The sequence below is a fragment of the Cyanistes caeruleus genome, chromosome Z (genome assembly GCF_971803275.1).
Source record: "Cyanistes caeruleus chromosome Z, bCyaCae1.hap1.1, whole genome shotgun sequence".
Taxonomy (NCBI): domain Eukaryota; kingdom Metazoa; phylum Chordata; class Aves; order Passeriformes; family Paridae; genus Cyanistes; species Cyanistes caeruleus.
In genome coordinates this window covers 24,976,614-25,001,037 of record NC_141732.1, presented here as the reverse complement: position 1 = coordinate 25,001,037, position 24,424 = coordinate 24,976,614, and the positions used below count along the sequence as shown (strand labels likewise).

General features: G+C 35.2%; 1 protein-coding gene across 2 annotated transcripts in view; it reads left to right on the top strand.

Annotated features, from left to right (window-relative positions):
* The window catches only part of CEP120 (centrosomal protein 120), a 42,711-nt gene that overhangs the window by 4,698 nt on the left and 13,589 nt on the right, over positions 1 to 24,424 (top strand). For both annotated transcript variants that reach the window (XM_086869886.1, XM_023944450.2), the window contains exons 3-18: positions 606 to 720; positions 1,615 to 1,756; positions 3,826 to 3,974; positions 5,052 to 5,249; positions 7,324 to 7,551; positions 7,811 to 8,018; positions 9,044 to 9,154; positions 10,411 to 10,588; positions 12,526 to 12,675; positions 13,506 to 13,688; positions 15,822 to 15,918; positions 16,008 to 16,160; positions 17,799 to 17,888; positions 18,277 to 18,369; positions 20,021 to 20,182; positions 23,686 to 23,808. In XM_086869886.1, coding sequence (XP_086726012.1) covers positions 606 to 720; positions 1,615 to 1,756; positions 3,826 to 3,974; positions 5,052 to 5,249; positions 7,324 to 7,551; positions 7,811 to 8,018; positions 9,044 to 9,154; positions 10,411 to 10,588; positions 12,526 to 12,675; positions 13,506 to 13,688; positions 15,822 to 15,918; positions 16,008 to 16,160; positions 17,799 to 17,888; positions 18,277 to 18,369; positions 20,021 to 20,182; positions 23,686 to 23,808 — 2,380 coding nt within the window. The remainder of the gene's footprint in view (positions 1 to 605; positions 721 to 1,614; positions 1,757 to 3,825; positions 3,975 to 5,051; positions 5,250 to 7,323; positions 7,552 to 7,810; positions 8,019 to 9,043; positions 9,155 to 10,410; positions 10,589 to 12,525; positions 12,676 to 13,505; positions 13,689 to 15,821; positions 15,919 to 16,007; positions 16,161 to 17,798; positions 17,889 to 18,276; positions 18,370 to 20,020; positions 20,183 to 23,685; positions 23,809 to 24,424) is intronic.

The window sequence follows — 24,424 nt, the reverse complement described above, 5'->3', positions numbered from 1 at the left end:
GAAAAGCCCATGTAAATAGTGTTTGAAAATGTCAAGGGGATAAGCTGAGAAATTGAATGTTTCCATAAATGTCATTTGGTTTTATATGTCTTACAACTTATGGGTTGTAATATTGTGACCATATTATCAAAGAAGTTCAAAAGACTGTATCATTTTTATTTGACAAAAAAGATGCCTGCATTTGCTATGTGCTAGACATCTTATCTGTGCCTCGAGGTAACCAGGTGCTTTACCCAAAAATCTTCTCCACATGTCCTGTTTTTAAGATGCCCCTGTAAGGCATCTTATTCAAATTCGAATTTTGTGTGAGCAGCTGTGCTTATTTATTTTATGCATGAGGTGTTTATTTGTTGCTACTGTATTTTTAATAGTGCTTGAGACTGATACTCCAATGCAGTCTTCTTAAAAAATTAAACCACTTGTTCATTCTCTCACTTAATGATGGTTTTTTATATTTTCAATGTAAATGCAATTTCTGACCTAAAAAAACTAATTCTGTAACAAGTTTTGTATGATTGGCTTGCTGGAAGCTTATGAACTATGTTTGAGAAGTAATTGCAGAGATGCATTTTATATTTAATATTTCAACTAAATTTCTTTTTCAGGCTGCAGCGTACACCTATCAAACTACAATGTTTTGCACTGGATCCTGTTTCTTCAGCTCAAGAGAACATAGGCTATATTGTACTGGATTTAAGGGCTGCACAGGAAAAGAAACAGGTATGTTATTCAGGATAAAGATTTAAAAATTTGTTTTGACAACAGTGCTGTTACAGATAATATAATTTGAATTACAGTATAAGTTAAACTTTTGAGTCTCATTTTGATCAAGTATGGGGGATTTTGTTGCTTTTCTTAAGGGGAGAGACATCTTGACTCTAAGAACATGCACAAATGAAAAGATACTTTGTGTACTAATCTTGCTTACTTCTGAATTGGATCACTAGTAACCAATTAACCTACATAATCTCATATTTAATCAACTGCAAAATTTTATCTAAGCAGTCGATATGGAGAAATTGAATTGAGTCTCCATCACCAAATCAAGTCTTGTGTTTTTTTCACTGGGCCTCCATGGAAGATGATGTGTTAGGTGATCATTTTTAGCCCCTTAATACAGCATGGAGTAAGCACAATATAATTGTTTATATAAATTTATTTACCCAACCTTTTATTTACCCTTGTATCAAGCTTGATCAAAACATAACTTTGATATGGGTCATATGAGGAGCCTGGTGTCCTATTTTGACATCACTCTTCCAGAGAATTTTTAATGAATATGACTTAACCTTCAAGTCCTCAACTACATGGTTTCTAAATAAAGATTTATGGTATATTTCTCAATCTAACTTTTGCACTGTACAAGTCAGTGGAAAAAAACCCCAGTATGTTCAGCTAGTCATCCAGTTCTGTTCATTTTATAGAATATTTTAGTACAATAGTGTACTAAATAGACCAAATTTTTAGAAATAAAAACCAAAGTGTATTTCTGTAGATGATGACATAGAAGTGCTAGATTAAGATTGAGTTTTCTGTAAGACTAGTATACTATTTTTCTTCTGTGGTTTTTAAATGCTTTTGGGTCTTTTTTTGTTTTTGTTTTTTACTATGTAGGCACCTAAATGGTATCCTTTGCTTAGTAACAAGTACCCTAAGTTTAAACCTGAAATACAAATTGGTGTTGCATTGGAGATAGATTCAAAAGCACTGGTTGATGATTTTAAGGCAAAGGAGGCACCCCCTAGAGAAGGGAAGGGTAAGTAACATGACATCACTCACTTTGAATTAAAAATCTTCTTCAGCCAGATGACATATCACTTGTTGCAAATGGGTTGCTTTAAGTCTCAAGAGAATTTTAATTTCACAGCAGTTCCAGTGCAAATCCTTTACAGCTGATTAATGTATCTTGTGGTAGTAAGTTTTTCAAGTATTTTTTACTGTGGTAATGGTGTGATTTTTAGAGGAACAAGTTGCAAACCAACTAGTATTTAAAATGAGAATCAGGGGCTCATAGGTAACTCCCTTGAGTATTTAACTTGTATTTATGGGCTTTGGAAAATTATGAAAGAAATAAGAGAGGAGCCTTGTTGTAGAAGGTAAAGTTTCAATAGTTTGGGCTTGGAACTGTAAAGTAGTAAAATAATCTCATTTATTGGGTAGGCTTGCTTCTTTTTTGGTGGGTTCTTATTCTAATGTCTAGGTACTTAAACTATGTACTACTGTTAAAGTTTTTTGTAGTAACATCTGCTTACTGTTGGGACTTACTCTAATTCTGAATTCTCTTGTTCATTTTTCTCAAAAAAAATCAGTGAAATGTGTCAAAAATCTATTGGAACTCAGTTTTTAACTCTGATAGGTGCCTTTATGTGCCTTTAAATTACTTTTTCATCTGTGATTTTTTTTTAATGCAAGTTATTAGTTGTTAAAAAAATGAAAACAAGGTGTTAGAAACTTGATTTAAAGAGCCTCAAAACAAAAACACATTTCCATTTAGCCCTGGTCTCTCACCCAAATGCCTATCTACTTAACTTTGGAAAAATGAGTCTTTTGGTACAACTAGTGGATTTTCTCCTGCATACCTCACAATACTTTGTGTTCTTGCCCTGAAGGTACCTTTTCCCTTATTTTGAATCCATCATCTATGTACTGATGATCTGTGGCTGTGATTTTGTAAAAGCAGAGTGGTCAGTGGCAGGAAGTATTCTACAAGGTTCCAGCCTGGAATTCACTGACATGGCTGTAAGGATTTAAGTTTCAGTGCAAGACAGCTTACTCCATTCTTTGAGGTTTACAACAAAAGACAGGAAATTTTCCATATTGTAAAATCTGTAAAGGAGGTAAAGAACTACTGTAAATGCTTCCTTAGTCTGCACTTCCCATGTGGGTGCTTGCAAGTACTCTTATCTCACATGACACAGACAAAAAAATAAAAGACCTTTCTGCCTGTACTCCCATTTCCACTGTTTTCTGTGGAATAATTGCTAAAAACAAGTTTGCCAGCTCTTTCTTTCATCATGTCAAAATTAATATCTTATTTATGGAATGGGGAAAAACAAGCTTCTGGGTTTTTGCAGTTGTAAAGTTAATGTTCCAGGCATTGGCTATGACAAAGCTAGATTACCCAGTTCTAGTCTAGTCAGATTTTTTCTGTTTAATATTCATGTACCCTTTTTTTCTTTATTGACTTAAGTTGTCTAAAGCTTTGAGTATTTGAAACGGAGCTTTTTTGTTCAGAAAATGCTATGTCATTATTTCTATTTGGTATAACCTGAGAGCTGATTCTGTTGAATCACTGGCACAATTGAGCAGAAGCTAGCAAACCAGAATACAGGGTTTTATGCATTGAAGACTTCAGATGAAAATCTTTAAGTGAAACATTCTAAAGATCTGTGGAAATGGCACACCATACTTGTTCCAATAGATTGCAATATGCAGTTACCATCCTGCACTTGCTTTGATGTGCAAGGTAAAGAAAAAACATGATATACTCTAGCCTAGTGAAACAAATTTCAAGTCAATGCAATGTTTCTCAATGTAACACAAAATAAAAATAGTAACTAGAATTCTGTCTACCATGGTGTTCAACATAAGTTGTCAATAGGAGTTAATTTCAGAATTTTTTTGTAGTTGTTCCGAAGTATACCTTGTGACTTTTTTGTGTTTTGCAAAACTTTGGTACCAGGCATCACAATCTTTATTTGTAATTTTTCATTTCACATGTAATTTCCATGTGTAATGCTTAAAAATAAAATTGCAATTATATATCAGATTGCTGCAGCAATTATAAAGACCAATAGTTACTTATGTTTATTTCTTCTCTCTTAGTACTCACCCTTTTTCCTGGACTAGAGCCTAAAAGTATTGTGCCAGTCTTGAATGAAGAAGAGGGCTATCATCAAATTGGACCAGCAGAGTACTGCAGAGATCACTTTGTCATGTCTGTAACCATTGCATTTGCCACACGGTTGGAACAGGTCTGTTTCCTTGCTATGTGAAATTTTTAAGAAGTATTATCCCATATGGTATTTCACCCTCCCATTCCTCATTTCTAATTAGTTTTTTTCTTATTGTTTTCTAAGTTTATTTCAAGAAATAACATTGTCCCATAGTGAATTTATATTAATTTTAAAACTTTATGAAGTCCTTAATATGTCAGACTGAAGATGAAGTGTAATGCTTTTGAAGTGCTAAAGCTGCATTTACTTAAATAATGCATTCTTATGGAATGCATACCTCTGTACTGCAATGTAGTGTGAAAAGTTTGTGTATGGATAATATCAGTCTTCAGTATGGTGCCCATGCACTGGAGCTCAAACAAGCTGGAACACTGTTCAAGTATGTAAGACAGTTAGTGTATTGCCTGGGAGAAGGATTTATTAACTTGGGTGAAGTGCCATGCTAATGGTTGTTTCAGCTTTAGACCTCAGCTGCTGTATTCCATTGGTCTGGAACTCATGGTCTATGATAAACTCTCTTCAGTCTTGTTGTCTTTCTGTTTTTCAGGGGAAATAATTTTCCATGTCAGAATTATAGGACCTTGAGAAGTAAAATTTATTGTGATCATTCTGGGGTGGCTTGTGCCTCTTCAGGCAGTGAACTCACAGTTACAGTCGCCTGCAGGATGAAGTAGCTGTCTGTCTGTCTGTTTCAGTCTTTTATTCAATCACATAAATTATATAACAGTATCTAATCTGCATTACTTATATTGGAAATATTTTATGAAGCCACTGCTTTTTTCCGAGTATTTATGCAGAACTTGATGTTATCAAATACATTTCAGTTACAGCCCTTGGTGTTGATGAGTCTTAAAGGTAATTCAGAATATTTTGCAAGTTGTTGCTGTGCTTGTAAGTTAAAACTTGCTCTTTTTTTTACTTCAAGAAAGTAAAATATTTTTATTTGAGTATTAATATAATAAATTATATGTGGGATGCAAGCTAGGATTTAGGTCTGCTGGTCGGTTAAAGCTCTAATTTCCAAACTAGTGTTTCAGAATTAGTGTAACTGTATAATGGAAAAAGATACATTGGTCTCTTTTGCATCTCTTTCAGTTAGTTCCTAGTACTATGAAGCTCCCTGATCGACAGCCTGAGTTTTTTTTCTACTACTCATTACTGGGAAACGATGTCACAAATGAACCTTTCACTGACTTAATTAATCCAAACTTTGAGCCAGAAAGAGCTTCAGTTCGAATACGTAGTACAGTAGATGTTCTTCAAGTTTATCTTTGTGCACAGTCAAAGTTGCAGGTAAGCTGTTTCATTTCAAATGTGAATGAAAATAAAATAAATAAATAATTAAAATTAAAGAACTACAGTTGTCTCAGGCTGTATCTGTGAAGCATTTCTGTTTCCAAAGCTAATATCATATTACAGTATTTTGGCTCAAATATAAGTTGATTCTCTTGATTCTCTATGGTTCCCATAGCAGCAAGTTTCCTAGCTCAGGTGGAGTGCTGTCCTTTTAATTACTTGCTTTTACAGCAAGCTGGTTTACATGTCATGATAAAAGGTGTTGCTGAAATATGATCTTCCCAAAGAGCTAATGTGGCACTCTCAAGAGCTCTGAGCTTTGGGGCTTGCACTGTAATCAGACCATCTGAAACCCAGACTCCTGTTTTATGCTACCCACAGTAATCCCATGCCATCTGCTCAGGTCACTCTTGCCTAAGTTCTAAAATCACTGTCCTCAGCACTCTTTGTGAATGATAAGGGAGGTCTGTCTTTTTTTCCCCACTCCGTAGCCAAATGCATTTTCTTAATACACTACAAACATTTTTGTGCTGTTATGGGATATTGTTGATCTTTAGCTTTGCCTTTAAATGGGAGACATGGTTTAGTGGTGGGCTGGCAGTGTTAGGTTAACAGCTGCACTTGGCATTCTTAAGGGTCTTTTCCAAATTAAATGAATCTATGAATCTAAATATCAGGTAGTACTTAAAGTGTTTATAGTAATCTGTGCATGGCTCAAACGAATTACAAAACAAGAGTCTTCTTTGTTGACTGAGAGTGGTCATGAGAGTGACTCACTGAGTGATAATGTAGCTGGTAAATAAAACCATATTAGTTATACAACTTAATTAGTGGATCTGGACTGTTTTAAACTTAAAGAAAAATAAGTTTATACAGACCATTCTAGGGTTTTTATGCAGGGTGATTTAAGAATGTTTTTGTTTAAATCTTATATTGTTTCAGATTTTTTTTTTTTTTTGCCTTAACTTTAAATATTTTTGGAGCAACATGGGTGTGGTTGTGTATGGAATTTATTTTAACTCTACAGTCTTAAAGCATTTAATATAGCATATATGATATATATATATACACATATATATATAGGGAATTATGCATGTTCACATCATGTGTAAAGAACAACATTTTGAACAAAAGTTCTTGTACAGTCAGACCCGTATTTTGATTTACAGTTTTCTTTCTTTGACTTCTCACTCAACATCTTAAATCTTAGGATACAGGATCAGACCACTGTGTTCTAATTGTTAATTTTAACTTATATTTCCAAAAATTAAGATTTTGGTTGTAAAAGATGCTAGTTGCCAGACTAGAGTGTGTGTATGTATGTATTGCATGACTGCATTTGTATATATGTATATGTATATACACCTACATATGTATACTGCCAGCTCACACCTTCAGCACAACAGTTTTCTTTTAAGTGCAAAAAATATTAAGGACAGACATACAGTGTTCTGGTCTGCTAAATCAAAACTGAAGTGACTCTTATTTTGGAAAAAGCAAGCTAGTTTTTAAGTTTCGAAGAGAAATTTTGTGGAAAATAGATTACCTTAGTGTGTGTTGGTTTTTTTAAGATCCATCTTTCATTCGTTTGTTTAAGCTGTGTGAGAAATAAACAGTTGAGTCAAGACTTCAAATACTTATATTTACCAGGAATTAAAACCACAGTTACTTAGTTTCAAAAATCCTTGCTACTTAAGTGGTGTCTAAATATATGCCCTAGGCCTTCAAGTAACCTTTTTCATTACTTTGCAGTCATGCATTTTATATGCCTATATACTAAGGGCAAGAATCTGTGCTGTGTTTAGAAGCCACAGAGTACTGAATTTATCCTGCAGAAGGAATGATATGACAGGTCCTCAGAAGGGTAATGCAGTGATTTGCTGCTGCCCTGTCAGTGAGCAAATCCCACCTGCTCAAAACTGACATTTCACAGCTGTACTTATTCTCAGCATGCAGGGACTGGGTTAAGGATGGTAACTTGTATTTATGTTACCTTTAGTGGAGGGTGCACAGACAGTTCCAGTGCAAATCGTACATACCAGTTACTTTCTAACACGTTGTGTGTGTGCAGATCCATCTTTGCTGTGGGGACCACTCTCTTGGAAGCACTGAAGTTCCCCTGTCTGGACTACTGAAGAAAGGAAGCATGGAGATTGACCAACACCCTGTGGCAGTAGAGGGACCATTTGTTCTTGTTCCACCAAACAGAGCTAAACAGAAATTGACAAAACTGCCTTTGGATCTGGCTCCTACTGTTGGGGTATCTGTAATTCTTCAAAGGGAGAGCTTGACTACCCAGGTATGTCTTACCCATTCATTGTTGGTTAAGACACTGTTGCAAAATTTCATGTTAAAAATTATTGGTGATTCTAAATCATATTTGACTGGGTTTTGTGTAGTAAAAAAAAACAAAGCCTGAAAGAATTAGTGGCTTTATATAAATAATCCATTTGTTGGCATTTTTCTATGTCTGAAAAATAATCTCATAATATGAAATGTTATGGATAGACTATTTCAATGCAAGCCATGATCAATAAGAAAACTGTCATTTCATTCAGCCTTTGATTCCCTTAAATGCTGCAACTGAGCCCAAACAGCCACAGGAGAAAATTCTTTCACCTGTTAGTAGAAAAACAGAGAACCAGCAGCAGAGGTCCCAGAATGTCCCATCTCAAGTTGACCACAGTTCTTCAAAAGAAGATGTAGCGACAGAAAGTGAAGTGGAAAGTCTTAAGCTTGAAAAAGGCTCAAAACCAAGGAAAAGGGGTATGTAGTATATAATTTTTTTTCCCAGTTGCCAAGTGTGGTCTTGGATTTTGGATCTTTCTAGTGTATTCATGAAGTAGTACTCATGTCTGGTGATAGATTTCAGGCAAGTCAGAATTATTTGCATAAAACAAGTAACAGAAGGGGGATAAATGTTGTGATTTGAACATGGTTGTTAAGTACACTTGCAAGAGTCAGGTTAGAGGTCTGGGGGTGTGTAGATTACAAGTGATGTGGATGGTCATCAGCATGAGAAATCATAACAAAAGTTTTTGGAATTTCCTGAAGTTGTGAATGAAAAGGTTTAGTGCAATGCCTATGAAGAAACTGACCTGTTGAAGGAGATTTAATGCTAGTTTATTCAATAGAAAAGCAGGGGTAATGTGAGACACTTAAGTTTTCTAAGGAATTTAGTATGTGGATAGTAATTTGTGAAGACAATTGTTCATATAGTACAGAGTCCTGGACAAAGCCAGCAACTGGGTTGTTTTGTTTGTTTTCGCATGATCCTTCTGTTTGGACTTGGTAGCCCAAGCCCTAGGAAGACTTGTTTCTGATTTGAGAGCTGAGTAGGGGAAAAGTGGAAGAGGAAGAGAAATACTATAATAACAGAATAAATCTCAAAAAAATGTTGTTTTGCTAAGCATTTCTAAACATGAATCTTCTTCAGAGATGGTTATGAATAATGCAGAGTGATTATTTTTCTAATGATACTTGTATTGCTACTCTTTTGAGATTTGTCCTAAAGACACCCAGTTCTGTAGAGGAAATTCTGTATCCTAGAATGGTCTCTCAGGATTTGTCTGCTAATTCAGCCAAATTTTCTTTTAATTCTAACTGATCTTATCTAAGCAAGGATTAAGTCCTTTATATGGAATGTAAAAAGAAAGTATTGTGAACCTAGCAGCTAGTTTGAACCTCTGGTTAGGAAATCCAGGATTGTGCTGTTTTATTAATAGTAATAGTAATTTTATAATTCTGTTTTGCTAAGATGTAAAACACGTAATTTCACATTTTCCTTTCAGGGCTGGTGGCTGGCTGCCCTCAAGAGGTTAACAAACAGTGTTTTGAAGAGCCTCCAGCTTTGAAATCGCAGAGCAGAGCAAAGTCACCTCTGTTAGATGTGCAAAATCACAGTAAGGCAAAATTATTGAATTTAGTACATTAAATGAAATTTTACTATAGAAGCAACTTAAATGAATTTTAACAGTAAGCTACATGTAATTTTTGTTTTGTGATGACCTTAAAATTCCACTCTGCACCTACTCTTTGCACCTACTGACATTTTACCTGAATCACTTAAAATTGTTTCATTCATACTTTGTCTTAACTAGCTGATGAGGTATTACATTCAACCATGAGTTGAGGTATTACATTTTTCTTTTTTTTAATGTTAATATTAATGCAAACAAAACACTTAGAAAAAGGAAGAAAGAATAAAGTCAATGTTAGTAATGATATATTACTTTAAAAATTACAAAAGTGTGTTTTAAATAATTATGAAGGACGTATCAGAACAAGTAGCACTTAAAAAAAGCATTTGAGTTCTTATCCGACACTTTCATTCCCTCTTTTTGTAGGGGCTTGGTAGCCCAAATAGTCCTTAAAGACTTAAACAAAATATCTTGAATATTTTTCAAGAACACCTGTTGGACACCTATCTGTGGGACCTGTAGTTTGATGTTTTACTCTCTGAAGGTGGTATTCGGTCTCATTGTAAAGATGTGAGAAAACTGGATGCAGTTGGGCAGGCACTCAATGTTGCTTCTGCTTCCTAAATTATAAAATAGATATCACAGTACATGAGTTCTATGACAGAACAGATGTGCTTTGCATATTTTAGTTTGCTTCAGTAGCTAAACCTCAGCTTGGGGCCAAGGTGATGCTGCCTTACGTGAACACTGTACTTGACCCATTAATCTGTCTTTGTAATTCCCCTAAAGAAGTCTGTTAATTTTTAAAAAAAACATTAATTGCTAAAAATATTTTTTTTTCCTATGCACACCCTCAAGTTGGCTAAGAAAATTAATATAAACTGAAGTCTTACAGCATCTTTCTGAAGAATTTAATATCTTTGATCTTAGTGTAAACTTTTTCAGTGAGTTAAACCTACATAACTTCAAAGATTAATAAAGAAAGGAAAAATATTACAATCCTGTAAGAAGATTTAAAGCATATTGGGATTTGGTGGTTTTTTCTTTGGAAGTAGTAACTTAGAGAAGGAGGGGTTATTTTTCACAGTATTCATTTATTTTACGAGGAATAGAAATCTCTTGGGGAAGCAACCTATCTATTTGCATTTAAAATATGACACTAATCTTTGATATATTTTGTTATTTTGGGGCAGAATAAGTTATAAAAAATGCACATGAATTCTCTTTTGTGTTTTCAGCTGATAGTGGTGCAGTAGCGATATCTCAGCCCAACCCTGTGGGTATGTCCAGCTCTTCTGACCCTGTGTCAGCACAGAAAATTGTCATTCCAGCAGCTGCTCACCATTTCTGCTTTTCAATAGACTTAAGAAGTATACGTGGTCTGGAAGTTGGTTTTCCAATAAATTGCATTTTAAGGTACAATTTATTTTTGTTATTTTTGATAAATAGAAAGCCTTCATAATATAAGTGATTGCCAGCATTATGCTTCTCTGCTTCTTCATGCCTTTTCTGTTGCTGATTTTCAGTAGCAAAATACTTTAGAATGTTCATGTGGATTATCACTAAACTAAGCATTAAAGATGGTGTGTAAGGCTTTACCTTTTACTGAAACTGGTATTAAATCTCATTTGAATGTCTAAGCTCGAACAGCAAGGAACATAAGTCCTTAAAGGAGCTTAAAGGAAATTAAGGAACTTAAACTTAAATTTTCCTAAAGGAAAGAATTACTTTTCATGTTACATGTGGCTACATTTCTAGCTGATCAGTGGAGTGACTTTTGTGTTTTGTTTTTTTTTGTTATTGTTGGTTTTGTTTGTTTGTTTTGTAGTTTTCCACATACTACCAAGAACTCTTTACAGTGTTTTAGTAAGAGACAGATCATTGGTTTCTGTATGAATCCAAAAGAAGCACATTCTAGTTTTAATGAAGAATCAGTGCAGTTAAATGCATTTCTGAGAGACTTGTAGATATAGGGATGATTTTGATGGTTTAAAAAAGAAATTCTAGTTTTAATATATTAATCATTTATGGTGTATTTGAAGTCAGTGATTAGTAATAATTTTTACAATTTGTCTTATTTCCGTCAGGGTGCTTTTGGGGTTTGTGATGAAATATATCTTTAAATGGTGATTCAGTCTGAAAGCATTAAGGATTTCTGGCTGGGGAGGTGCTTCTGCATTTGCTCTGCCTCTTTTCTGACAGCACTTGATTCATGCCATTTTTAACTGGTCACTGGAAGTCTAGTTGTGGTGGTGGTTCTTGGGGCTTAGATTTTGTCTGAACTAGGACGGAAAGGTAGGGATGGGATGTAGGGATGGAATATTTTAAAATATAGCCAATATAGAGTGCATCATTAGCGTCTTTCCATACAAGCTACACTACTAAATAGTATGTGGAAAGTGACATACAGTGGATTGAATTTTGCCACACAAAATCCTTCATGTAATACTTAAATCATTTCAGAACAGTAACAACACATAGGTTTTTTTGTTTCATGCACTTGAATTTTTATAGTCAGTGATGAACATGGCAGGATGCTGAAAAGGAGAAACATTCAGATACATAAATGTTAAGAAAAGTTGCAGGATAAAAGATTGCATATTCACTGTAGATTGGAAGCATTATTTTATTCCAGTCTAAACAAGCTCTTTCAACAGCTCTCCACAGAAGGTGAAGAATGCAATTTTTATATATAGAAGCATCATTTTATGCAGCTTTTGTTTTATTAGAAACTTGGGTGACAGCTGGCATTATCAATTTGAACAAAATGAAGAGGTTCATGGCCTCCCCTTTGTTACAGTTTATCATACACTGAAATGTGACAGTAGTTTCAGGCCACATTTTAAGTCATATTGGTAAGATGATATGACTTGCCTTTTAGTCAATTAAACTGGAAATGAAAAGCTAATGAAATTTTCTAATGGTTCTGACACTGTGTATATGTTTACCTTGTTATCAGTTACTGCATGTTAGTCTAATCTGAACTCTATAGTTACAGATGCTCTCAAGTAACAATGAATATGAATTTTTCTTCTGCTTGTCTTCCCAGTTTATATAATAATTGTAGAGTTCTAGCAATATATGAATTCATCTGGTTGTAAACATACAGGTTATTAGCACTTTCTTTGTCAAGATGACAGCCAATATAAAGAAGCTGGATCATTCCTGAAGTAAATGAAAGTATGAATACTTGAGAACTTACACTAGTACATACAATAATAGAAATAACTTTCTCAAACTTTGATACAAGTCATGCTATACTAAATGATGTCTAAACTGGTTTTCCTGTTGCAAAAGGTGTAAGAAAAGTTATCTATTTTTCGAATTATCATTTTTGTTATTATTTTTATTAGGTACTCGTACCCATTTTTTGGCAGTGCAGCACCTATTATGACAAGTCCACCTGTAGAAATTCGAAAGAACATGGAAGTCTTTCTTCCAAAGTCATATTGTGCATTTGACTTTGCAACTATACCTCATCAGCTTCAAGATACATTCTTCAGGTAGTAATTTGCAATTTTTTATCTTAATTACGTTTTTCTAGATTTTGTTGTAAATGCAGTTACATTAAGATTATCAGTTCTAGAATTTAGTTAATAATTCATGGGCTAATACCAATAAATACTTAATAACCTACTCTTCCAGTTTCTCTATTAATTAAAGTCAGGAATTCTACAGTTCTTGATTTTATCTCTTGCCTACTTGGGTATTGTTGCTTACAGAAACAATTGCAATTGCCATAAACTTTAAAAGTAAAGCTTGATAACATCGTTTTTATCACAGTACTTCTTGAAATATGTAATTTTTTCTTCTTTTTAATATGCAATGACTGTATGATATTTTTGAAAATACAGCAGGTACTTGGAAAGCAGCTCGCAGTGTTGAAGGCTGTAAAACAGTTCTCCCAGTAGTTCCACCATCTTTCAATAAATTATTAAGATGTAGAAAAAGAATCCTCAAAAAAGCAGTCTTTTGTTAGAAGTGGAGGGAGGTGTATTTTGGGTGACAAGGTCTGAAATTCATTTGTAGATGATTATAAATGAAGATGATCAAGTTATGTTAGCATTATTCTGTCAGTCACTTTCACTGTAACATTGTTAGTCCTTAATAATCGAAGAAAGGAATGATAATCTGACTGAACCAAATGATTGAGAAGATAGAAAGTCAGTCAGTCTCATTCCTCTAAGTGAAAGGCAGTAAAACCAACCCATTGTTTGACATTTGTAGCATCACTGATTTAAGAAGTTACTTTTTAGAACCTGAGGTTCTTCCGAATAAGAATGCTTCCTCTTTCATTTTGATGCCTGATACTGAGATCACTTCTTTGTTTCAGACTGCCTCTGCTGGTTGAATTGTGGCACAAGGATAAAACAGCCAAAGACTTACTTCTAGGAGTGGCAAGGCTTCAGCTTTCAAATGTTTTGGCTTCAGAAAAAACCCGCTTCTTGGGTGGGACTGGTGAACAATGCTGGCGTCAGACTTATAATGAAACAGTCAGCTTTGCAGCAGCACAAGGGTAATACTAATTAAAAAAATACTTTGTAGCAAGTTTTCTGGAGTTCTTCGTTTAGTATTTCTCTGAAAAACAGCAAGCTTTTCCTGCTTAGCTTTTTGAATAGGTAAACAGGCTGCAGAGTACTGCAGCATGCAGAGGGGGAAATAGGCACCCGAGAGATGAAAAGCTAAATTACCACTTTGTGTTGGGCAATGTCCACACTGCTACCAAAGTCATTGTAATAAACCCATATAAAATCATGAGCCTATAACTTAAATTAATTAAACTAAATAGAAACTTTAATTTAACTTCACAGACAGATTAAGATGTAAATAATTGAAAAAAGTGTTACAGAGTCACTTCCTTAAGTAAGTTACTCAATTATAGAAAGTGTTGATGTTCCAGAAAATAGTTAACATTGTTTGTCCATAGTATAGTTTTAGATACTACTGACTTCAGTGAAAGTTAGGGGATAGATAAACCCAGAGAATGGAGATGTCTCCTGTTTCAGGATAGTAGCAGGGATTTCAGCTTGTGTACATCAGAGGGAGCAGTATAAGCTAATATTCTGTCCGAAGACAAATGTTCATTTACGTTGAGCAGTGATGATTATATATATATATGTATATTATATATATATGTGTGTATAGAGAGATGTATATATATATTTTTAATTTGTAGTTACTTCTGTCTTGTGTCCTTGTTAAAGATGATTAGTGTTCACAATCAGTGTCTAGACCCTCATTTTTTCTGTGTGATGATGGAACTTGATTAGGCCCTTAAAAATAAACTTAATTGCTATTAAACTGAGGTCAGTTTTAAACCACTAATGCAACAGATTTTTTACAAAGCATGTTATATTTACCTCACAGGAAACTTCATTTTAGTGACTGGTATCCCCCCTGCTCCCAACTTAATTCATTCAGTTGATCTCTGGCTTTGTTTAAACTTCTGTGGGAATGCCAGCATGGCCTAATTCTGTGAAGAGTTACTTTAACACATTCAGTTTGTTAAATGAAACCTGGTTTTGCACAAAACATAACCACTAGATGGCATTCTCAAAATGTAATCAGGTCTGCATTATGCTGTGATGACCTCTTATCCTTGTTCTTGTTAGTGTAACTTTCTTATTACACTGGTGTGTTCAACAGACTTGTTGAATCAATTACTCAGAATTCTCAAGTCTGCTGACATGAATCTTGTTTTCTTTTTTAGTCAGTGGCTGATGGAAAGTTGTAAGAATTTATTGCAGCTATTTATTTTAACTTAGGTGAATCACATGCTTTCTTTTTTTTTTCTTTCGAAAATAACTGTAGAAAGCTGCAGCTTGTAAAAAGCATTTTAGTGTTGTCTGTCTATATTTGCTGAAAGTGAATTTCTGCTAAAACTACAGTGGTAGTTAATTCTTTCAGCATCTTTTTGCTTGATACATTCTGCAGCTTCCAGGTGACAAGTGATTATGTAATTTGCCTTACCTCAGTGGTTATCACTGAAATGTGAGGTTCTATGTTGACCAAGGTCTACACTGCAGTGAACTTTGATGTGAGACTTTTGATAATTTCTAGTTACAGACTTCTGTGTGTTCCTTCTCTTAATACCTTTCTGTGCAAAAGGTTGGCTTTGTTTGCTACGTTTTGACTTGATTAGAGACAAGGCAGTTAGAAACAAACCATTCTTAAGCAGAAAACATCACTTTAAAATTAATTATTATAATATCTGTTATCTAGGCATTGTTTTGCTGTACAAGGGCAGGTAGATATTTTAACCTCTAAGTGATTTAAAGTTGCCAGTTCCCTGTGCTGAAGCTTCCAGACATATGGTTTTCAGTAATCCAAGGATGTTTTACCACAAAGGATATGCAAAGTTACTAATATTGTGAATAACTGTAAGGTTACTGGTAAAGTCTAAACAAGGAAAACTAAGGAAATGTAATGAGTATCTTAAATTGAAGTCAGCAGCAATGCCTGTTATATGTACGATTATATCACTGAAAAGATTTAGGAGCATATTTGTGCCCTCACATAGGCAACTGTTTAGAGATTCTAAGCTTGCACAGAATGACTTTAGATTTGCTGGTTTGTGTGTTGTCTTAAAATTCTCTTTCTGTATCTTTAGACAGTTTCAATTAATATAACATTCTAATGCTATTTATAGGTCAGGCAGCAGAATAGCAGAGCTTTCGTATGCCATCACCTTGGAAGACTATGGACTTGTCAAAGTGCAAGAAGTTATGGTGTCAGAGTCTTCTCAAGTAAATTTTATATAAATCTTTTCTTTTTCCTTTGAACGTGTCTTTGAAACGTTGAGGTTCTAATGAAAAATCCGCTCTTATTATATCAGGATGTAGGTGCTGGTCGACAGCGGCATGTCCCTCACACTCAGCCTCGCTGTGCCCAAGAAGACCATCCAGAACCTCGAGAAACTCTGGAATACAAAGCAGCACTGGAGTTAGAAATGTGGAAGGAAATGCAAGAGGACCTTTTTGAAAATCAGGTTTTTACTTTTTTATAATCTTGTCTTGGTCTGAAAGACAGGAATCTGCTGAGGAAGGCAGGAGCGTCCCTTGGAATGGGAAATGCAAACCCCTTCCCTGTGAACTATTATAATGATGGAATGAATGAATGAAGGGTCTGTCAGGCAGAGTTCCTCACCAGTGTGTCTGACAAAGCAAACAAGCAGCAGCAGCTCCGGCATTATTCCTGAGCAGAGCAGCCCCGGCACCGCTCCCGGCCGCGGGCGCTCTCCCCTCACTGCAGTTCCGGTCACGGCCGCCAGGGGGCGCTGCTGCTCCCGCCGGAAGGGGCGGGGCGGGGATTCCTCCGGGCCGCCAGGGGGCGCTGTGGCGGGGGCGGGGGCAGCACGCAGTAATGGCGGCTCAGCCCAGACAGGAGGGGGTGGGACAGAGGTTTCTCTTCACAAAGCCTGGGGCACTGAGCCCCTGCAGGACTCTCGGGAGCAGCGAGCTGGGCCCGCAGGACGTCTCGGCAGGCCGGGGTGTGGGGCTGCAGTGCAGCGAAACCCAGGGCAGTGCCGGAGAAGCAGAGGGAGTGGGACAGTGGCGGCCCGGCTCTGAGCAGGGCAGGAGGAGGCGAGCTCAGGATCCCGGGCAGATGGGGATGGGTCCCTCTTTAGTGAGACTGGGTGATAATGAGGTCCCAGTCCAATGGCTGCTCTCACGAGCAAAAGGCTCACCCTGGGAAGGCAGTACAGGACGGGGCTGCTGCTGTGACCATGAATTCTTCCCGCAGTAAGCAACAGCTTGCCTGTCCTCTGAAACCGAAATGCCAGCAGCTGCCCCTGCTCCTTTACCTGCCCAATTCTCACGGTATCCCTGCCCCTCCGAGATAAATCCCCCGGATGAAAGAAGTGCAACCAGATGCCCTGCTCCCCTGCGCTTAGCCCATTCTTTGTTTTCTTAAGTAACTAGTAGTTAGTGTTTCCTAGCAATGTATGGGAAAAATTTTATAGGTAAGAAGGAACAAAAGAAAGGAAACCTAACCTCCAACATACGTAAATTGTGTGGTAAATTACGGGGGAAGGTTTAGCAGAATTGGTTCAGAGAACAACATTAATTGTATTTTATTTAACTGATTCAAGAACTAAATTTTACTCATATTAATATTAAACGCTAATATTAAAACTTTGGATGTAAACTACTCCATCCACAAATTCCATGCTCTTAAGGAAGAAGATTAAATTTTGAATAAAGAAGATGCTCTGTTTGAACTGCAGAATACCATCTTCACGATTTCCCATTACTCTTTATAAAAAGTACAATAGATTCAAGATTCAAACTATTGATGTTAAATATTCATTCTGTATTTCTTTAGTCGCATCTCAAAAAACATTAGCTGTCTACTCTTGAAGTCATTCTAGGTGTTTTTGTTTACATGATTCTTTTTGAAAGATAGTGAAAATCTAGTACCTCTGGATATTTTTCTCAAACATGCATTTACTTTGCATTTTGTACCATAGTGTAAGAAATCTTTCACTATCAGAATCATATATTGAGCTATACAAGTCAGCATACAAAACTTTTTCTTCAAGACTTTGGTCTGCTGGTTCTCTAAAGGTGCACTTCTAACAGTTTTTATCTGGTTTGAGGGCTTTGTTTATTTTTTTCTCTAAAAGCTTAAAAAGAAGGAAATGGTCCATATGCAAGCACTTGCAGAGGAATGGAAGAAAAGAGATAGAGAGAGAGAGGCATTAGTGAAGAAAAAGGTAAGGAAATTCCTCCTTATACTTGCAGAAAATCTAAATTGTTATAAATATAGCAAAGTATTTGGTAACATGTAACAAGGGTCTGTGATTAGGCTTTGCACTTACTGATATGCGTGCATTTAGGCTACAGCAGTGCAAAAGAATTTAAAGCAGTCTTTAATCATAGAATATTTGTTATGAATTTCCTCAGGTTAGCTTGCTGTATATGGGAGCTCTTTAATTGCATTTTACTTGTCTTCTACAGCCTGGCTGTGCATGGCAACCCATTAGCCTATACTGAGCTGGAAGGATTCTCCATTTCAAGTTCTTACGAGCTGGAGATTTGTTTCATGTGGAAATTTCTAAATGAAAACTATCAATAATTTGTTTTTCCCCCTCCTTTGTCTAGGTAGCAGAATATAATGTTTTGGAAGAACAACTTCAGAAAACCCTGAGAGATCTGGATAAGCGAGAGCGACAGCTTTTTAGTGCTGAATCAGAGGTAAAAACTGGTTGTATTAAACAATGTAATTGCATTAGCTACTTCTATAAGGTTTGAGTTTTCACTTAGTGACAACTGTGCTCTGTATAAAAGATATTAAATACCCACATTCACAGTGATATGTAGAGGACCACTAGTAATTAAGCCAAGTTTTGTTACAGCTACACTTTTTTGTTGAAATAGAAATTCAGTGAACTTTTAAATAGGTTTCTAGAATTACAGAGCTGCAAACCTTCTATTCTTGACAGAATTAATGTCAGTGCAGACATTTATGTAACATTAGCATACCTCAGTTTTAAGTTTAGCACTGTCAGGTGAGTATTGTACGCATACACAAGAGTGCCTCGCTTCAAAAGGTAATTGCTAGATTAATTGTTGAAATAGGAGAGGGTGACAAGGAGATCTGGGAGAAACTTCAGGTTTTGTTATCCAACATTTTCCTACTTATTTTTAAATAATATCAGGGTCTCCTTCATTCTCCAATGAAGGAGAAACCAGTAACTACCACTGTACTGAACACCCTCAATCTGAAGAAGTGGGGTGTGTCTTCAGGGGTGCTGGTCATATGAAAAGAGAAAATAAACTGCCTATTCTTGTATTTCAGAACAAACTCAAAATTACATAGGTAAAATACGGTGGTGTTTTAGCCGTCCAACAAACCTTCTCTTTCCTGCTTGTAACTCAGATTAATTTTTCTAGCCTACTAATCCCTTCTGTGCTTGTAACAAAATTGAGAACTCCCAACACAGAAATTGGCTGGCTGAGCCTTTGACCTATTCAGTACCCATGCTGTCTGTGCCTCAAGATGCAGTTTGTGCTGTAAATAATGTCTTGACTTTAGCATCTGTGCAAAAAATCTGGTGCTCAGGTTTGGCCAAGTGCATTTCAGTCTGAGTAGTAGTTATTTTGAATGTCATGTATATTTCTCTGAAAATTTTCTTAAAGTTTAGTGAGATTCTGACCTGAGAGCTAGAGATGATAAAAATCAGTTGATTCAAAAAACATCTGGTTCAAAATGATGTAGTTTTAATGTTTTTAAAATAGTTTTGATATGTTCAGTTAGCAATTAACACAGTTTGAGATATGTGCCATTGGAGAAGTTTCTATTCAGCTGGCAGTTATCTGGGACAGTAGCATCTTTCCAGAAAGTTCAAACATGTAAAGGATTATTCTTCTGTTAAGCTTGATGAGAAATTATCTCAATATACTCAGTTTGAACAGTGCAGTCTCACGGACCGAAAGACATTTTGGCTGTAGCTGTGGCTTTCACAGTCTCTGCAGTGAATTGGAGTATTTCGCTTTTCACTTTGTGGTAGGAAGGTGGATGTGAAATCTGCCTTGAGCAATCATCTAGAATCATGTAGAGTGTACAGAAGAGCTCCAGAGAGCTCTGTTTTTACAGTAGTCAAGCAAGGATATATTTGTATAGTACATAATATAGTACATAATATAATAAATGTGATAATTGACAGATTGTTAGTTAGATTGAAATTCATTGAGATAATATATAACGAACATTTGGACAATGGGAATTTTATTGTTTAATTTCAGAAATTAATTTTTCTGTCATGAATAGCAGTAAGTTATAAGAGACTTTTCAAGTGAAGCTGTCACTCCTATGGATGAATAGAAATATGTCTGTCTTTTTAAGCTTCAAAGAGTAAAGAAGGAGCTGCAAGCAGAGCATGAAAGAAATCTGCAGGTGCTTCAGGATTCTGTGCGTCGAGCCAGAGAGGAATGTGCACACCAGCTAGAGCTAGAAAGGTCAAAAATCAAACAACTGGAAGAAGACAAGCTTCGCTTACATCAGCAGGCAAGTACACTTATGTTGTCTAATGAAAGTCAGCATTTTTCTAAGTATTCTAAGTTAAGCAGTGGTTTGGAGGTAATTGTGTTCTGGCAACTTCATAACAATTTATTTACAACATGTATTACAACATTTTATTTAAATTGTGGAGCTCTGCTGAGATCCATCCATGTTGTTCTTGCTCAGTTGCATGGCCAGTTTGCATTGTGGTGTTTGTAATTAGTATTTCAGCATTGAAATCAAGTTTCATTCTTCATTACATGAAGAACCTGAACAGCAGTACATTTCAGTAACTTAAAAAAAATGTTGACAATTGACATCTAAGTAGTTTGACTGTGCAAATATTCTTCTGTTGCAAAAGAGTATTGCTATTATCATTATTGGAACAGGGGGGAAAACTCTTGTTACTGCAGCCTTCTTTTCTGAGAGTAGTACTTTCTAAACAGAAAATTTAGACCATGTTCTGTTGTCCTGTAAGCTAACTTTGGCACTAACAGTAAGGATAGTCTAGATAATTTTTCCTGACAGTTAAACTGTAAAAGTTAATACTTATTTTTTTTTTTTAGCTGTTACAGCATTAGACACTTAATTCGTTATTAAGTGCATTAAATCTTACTAATTCCTAAGTGTTCTGAAAAGTACTTTGTTTATGTAGATTAATTACTTGCTTTGGTGTTTTTAATGTCTGATATGTGATAGTGATAATCTCATATTAGCTTTTTCTGTTTATAGAACTGTGTCAGCCAAAGCCATATTTTTGTACTTTGGAAGAGTTGTGATAGTTTTTTGTGAGTTTTTTAGTTCTGTATGAAAAACTGATATTAATGTTCCTCCTCTCTTGGCCTCCTTTCTTGTTAGCATATGCTAACCACAGTACAGTGTACTCTTTAAAAATTTAGTTAATACAAAAATATTGCTAACCTTGAAGATACTCATTTTGACTATTCTATTTGAGCAGTCACTGAATTGAGATGAACAGTTTCAAACTGCAGAATGCAGTCCTCTTCAAAGTGATAAGTGGATTACTTTTGTATTTTATGTGTTGTTGGCAGCTATGAGTCCAGATGAGACAGCTGGTAGTTCTTCTTGCTCAGGTGGCCAAATGCCACCAGCTAATGTTCTTATTTCATATTCATTCTTTCAGCTCCCACTGACCATTTTTAGCTTCAACAGACCTTTTCTAAATAAAACATCACCATCACTGGTTTTTTTTTTCTTATTCAGAACAGACATACAGTTGTCAGACCAAAGATCATTTAGCTCAGTATTATGGTGCAGCAATGGCTGGATTTACAGGATAAGGAAATAGGAAGCGAGACTATGAACAAATGCAATTTTTGTATATCCAGCAATACCATCAAGGGTTATATGTACTCCTAGCCAAAGTCAGTTTCATACTTACTAGCTGTCAATGAAAGTTTTCTTCATGATCTCATATGATTACTTTCAAAAAGAATTTAGTATTGCGACATTCTATGGCAGTGAGTTCTAAAATTTAATTATGTCTTTTATATTTAAGTCTTCATTTATTTTAAGCATATTTTCTAATAATTATGAAGAATTCTTTAGTGCCTGTGCAACATACCATTTCTGATTGCATAGGCTGTCATACTCTCTCTCTTCCAAACACTATGTTTTTTCTTGTTTTGTATGAAGGCCATTTTTTCCAAAGCATCCTGGCTGTCTTCCTCTGTGCTGTTCCTGCTATGCTTCACTGTGTGGTGGTTTTTGCCACATATTGTGCATGAGACAGGCTTTTTTCTTTTGCTTTGTTGGGGGTGGGGTTTTGTTTGCTTTCTTTGGAGTTACACTGTAGGACCCTGCTCTTTGTAATGTGCACAAGCAGAAAGTTTCTGTTGCTGCCAGATGAGTTTCTTTTTTTAAGACCTTTTTGGGTGTGGAGTTTTTTGTTTGTGTGGCTTTTTTTGTGTTGCTGTTTTTTAACATGGAATGTTCTGGAATAAGTGATTATATTCCATACTTTTTAAGGGGATTTGTCAATACATAATTTCCACACTTAGACATTAGAGATCTCTAGAATTCAACTTGTTTTAATGTAAGCCCCACTATGTAGAAGGGAAGATCCTAGAAGCATCCAGCCTTACTTTCTGAATATGGAAGTTGTGCTTTATTTGTGGAATTTTTATAGTTTCCTCATTTCTAGCCTGTCCACAGATCTGAGTTCTCATGAGAAATTCAGTTCTTGAAAGCATTTCCAGAACCAAACAAGAAATTAAACATTGTTGTAGAAGTTCTAGGGAGAGCTAATATTTCTAGTAGTAAAAATAAATTAGTTATTGTCTTTGGGTATCATGTCTGTATGTCTGCTTTAGAAATAAATGGGTAAAAATGAAAGGTGTTAAAACAGCAATTCAGGAGCAATTCAAGTTCGATAGGATATTGTAGTTCTCTGAGAAAAACAATGGCAGCAAACTCTGTTTTTGTATGACTCCCTAGGAAATATCTTTGCTTTCTTACATCCATTCTGTAACAATTATAAATGCAAGAAGCAGAAATTTGGGTGAAAAATAGAGGTGACCCAATCAGAAGATCCAAAGAATTAAAATATTTTTGTACTAGTGGAAATTGTTTTCTTTGAAACAGAAACGAGGTCTCTAAAGAATTTTCACCTAATATTTAAACTTTTGGATACAATTCATGGAAATACTACATTATCTAAATGGACATAAATATAAGATCAGCATGTGGGATCATATTCAGTATGGAATACTTCAGTTCCGTCAGGTGTATTAAGGTATTTATAGCTGAATAATATTTAACAGAAGAAAAAAAAAAATTACAAAAAGTTCTTAGTACTTTTAAGATATTATAAAAAAATGCTGTTAAATGTTTGATTTCCTTACTTTCTCTGTAGCAAGTAATTGTGTATCAGCATCATTTTTCAAATTACCCATTGTGTGTAAAAAGCAAAGCACTCTCTTTATAAAAATCTTCTTGAAACTGTGGAGTACACTGTGAGGGCAGAGGTACTCAGCATTAAGTCATTAGTCACTGAAGCCTTTCTGCTTCAGCCTTTCTTCTAAATCATTTGGCTGTACAAAGTATCAGTCGTTTCCTTTTGCAGACATTCCTAAAGAAGTTGTGCTGTGAAATTGAGTAAGTAATAAAACTTCCTATAGTAGATAAAACTGGCTTTCTTTAAAAGATGTAAAAATCTTAGTATTATGCTTTCTGTATTTCTTCTGCAAATTCTTTTAGAAATGTGAACAAAAACGTGCATAAATCTTGATCTTACATTTATGAGGACAGACTTATTTTCTTTCTAGTACTGAGCAAAGATCCTCTTAAAAACTCTTTTTATTAAAACATTGCTGTGTGCCATCGTCAAGAAATCATTAATTATGAATGTGTAACTTTCAGTATCTGTTTTATATCAAATAATTGACAGTAAAATGTTTGTTCCAGGGAGTAACTTAAATTCTGTAATCTAATTATTTTTCTGAGAATGGACTTTTCTGCTAACTTGAATCTTGGTTTCTTTAATGTAGCTTTATGAAGCAGAAAATAAGCATAAGACTTTGGAGAAGGAGTTCCAGCAATACAAAGAACAGCAAAGTAGCAAACCAGAAATCCAGCTACAATCAGAAATAAATCTTCTCACTTTAGAAAAGGTATATTGGATTTTTCTACGACTTAAAAATTATCACAATGGTGTGTTCACTGAATAAGGGTATGTAGGATAATGCTGTGTGATGAAATGGTTAATATGTCTTCACTTCTTCCAATAATTTCTTTGGAGTTTCAATATTCAGATGCAAAGAAGGTCAACAGTGGCCTTATTTCTATAGAGGAAGCAATAATGTTAGAGGCTAAAACAGGAGAAAATCCTAACCTATATATTTAAATCATGATTTATGATGGGGTCTCTGAACATTCTGTTTAAAATAATTAAAGAAAGATGACTGATGATTAATTTAAACTGGTTTTCCATTATGTGCATTTTCATAATTAAGTATTTCTGAAAAGAGATTTTGTTACTTATCAGTAAAATGGAATTGCTGTCATAAGTTGATTTTCTTAAAAGCCGTATATTCCAACAGTAGAGAATTTAATTGAAAACGCAGATATGGGCATTGAATGCTCAGAATTATTGTGAGATTTGAATAAAATTGTTGGTGAAATAAGCTGAAAAAACTTGGGCCAGGCTTCTTGGCACAAAATATACTCAGTAATATTTTGTCTGTATCTTACTGTATGCTTTAATAATTTCTAATAATAAAAACAAAT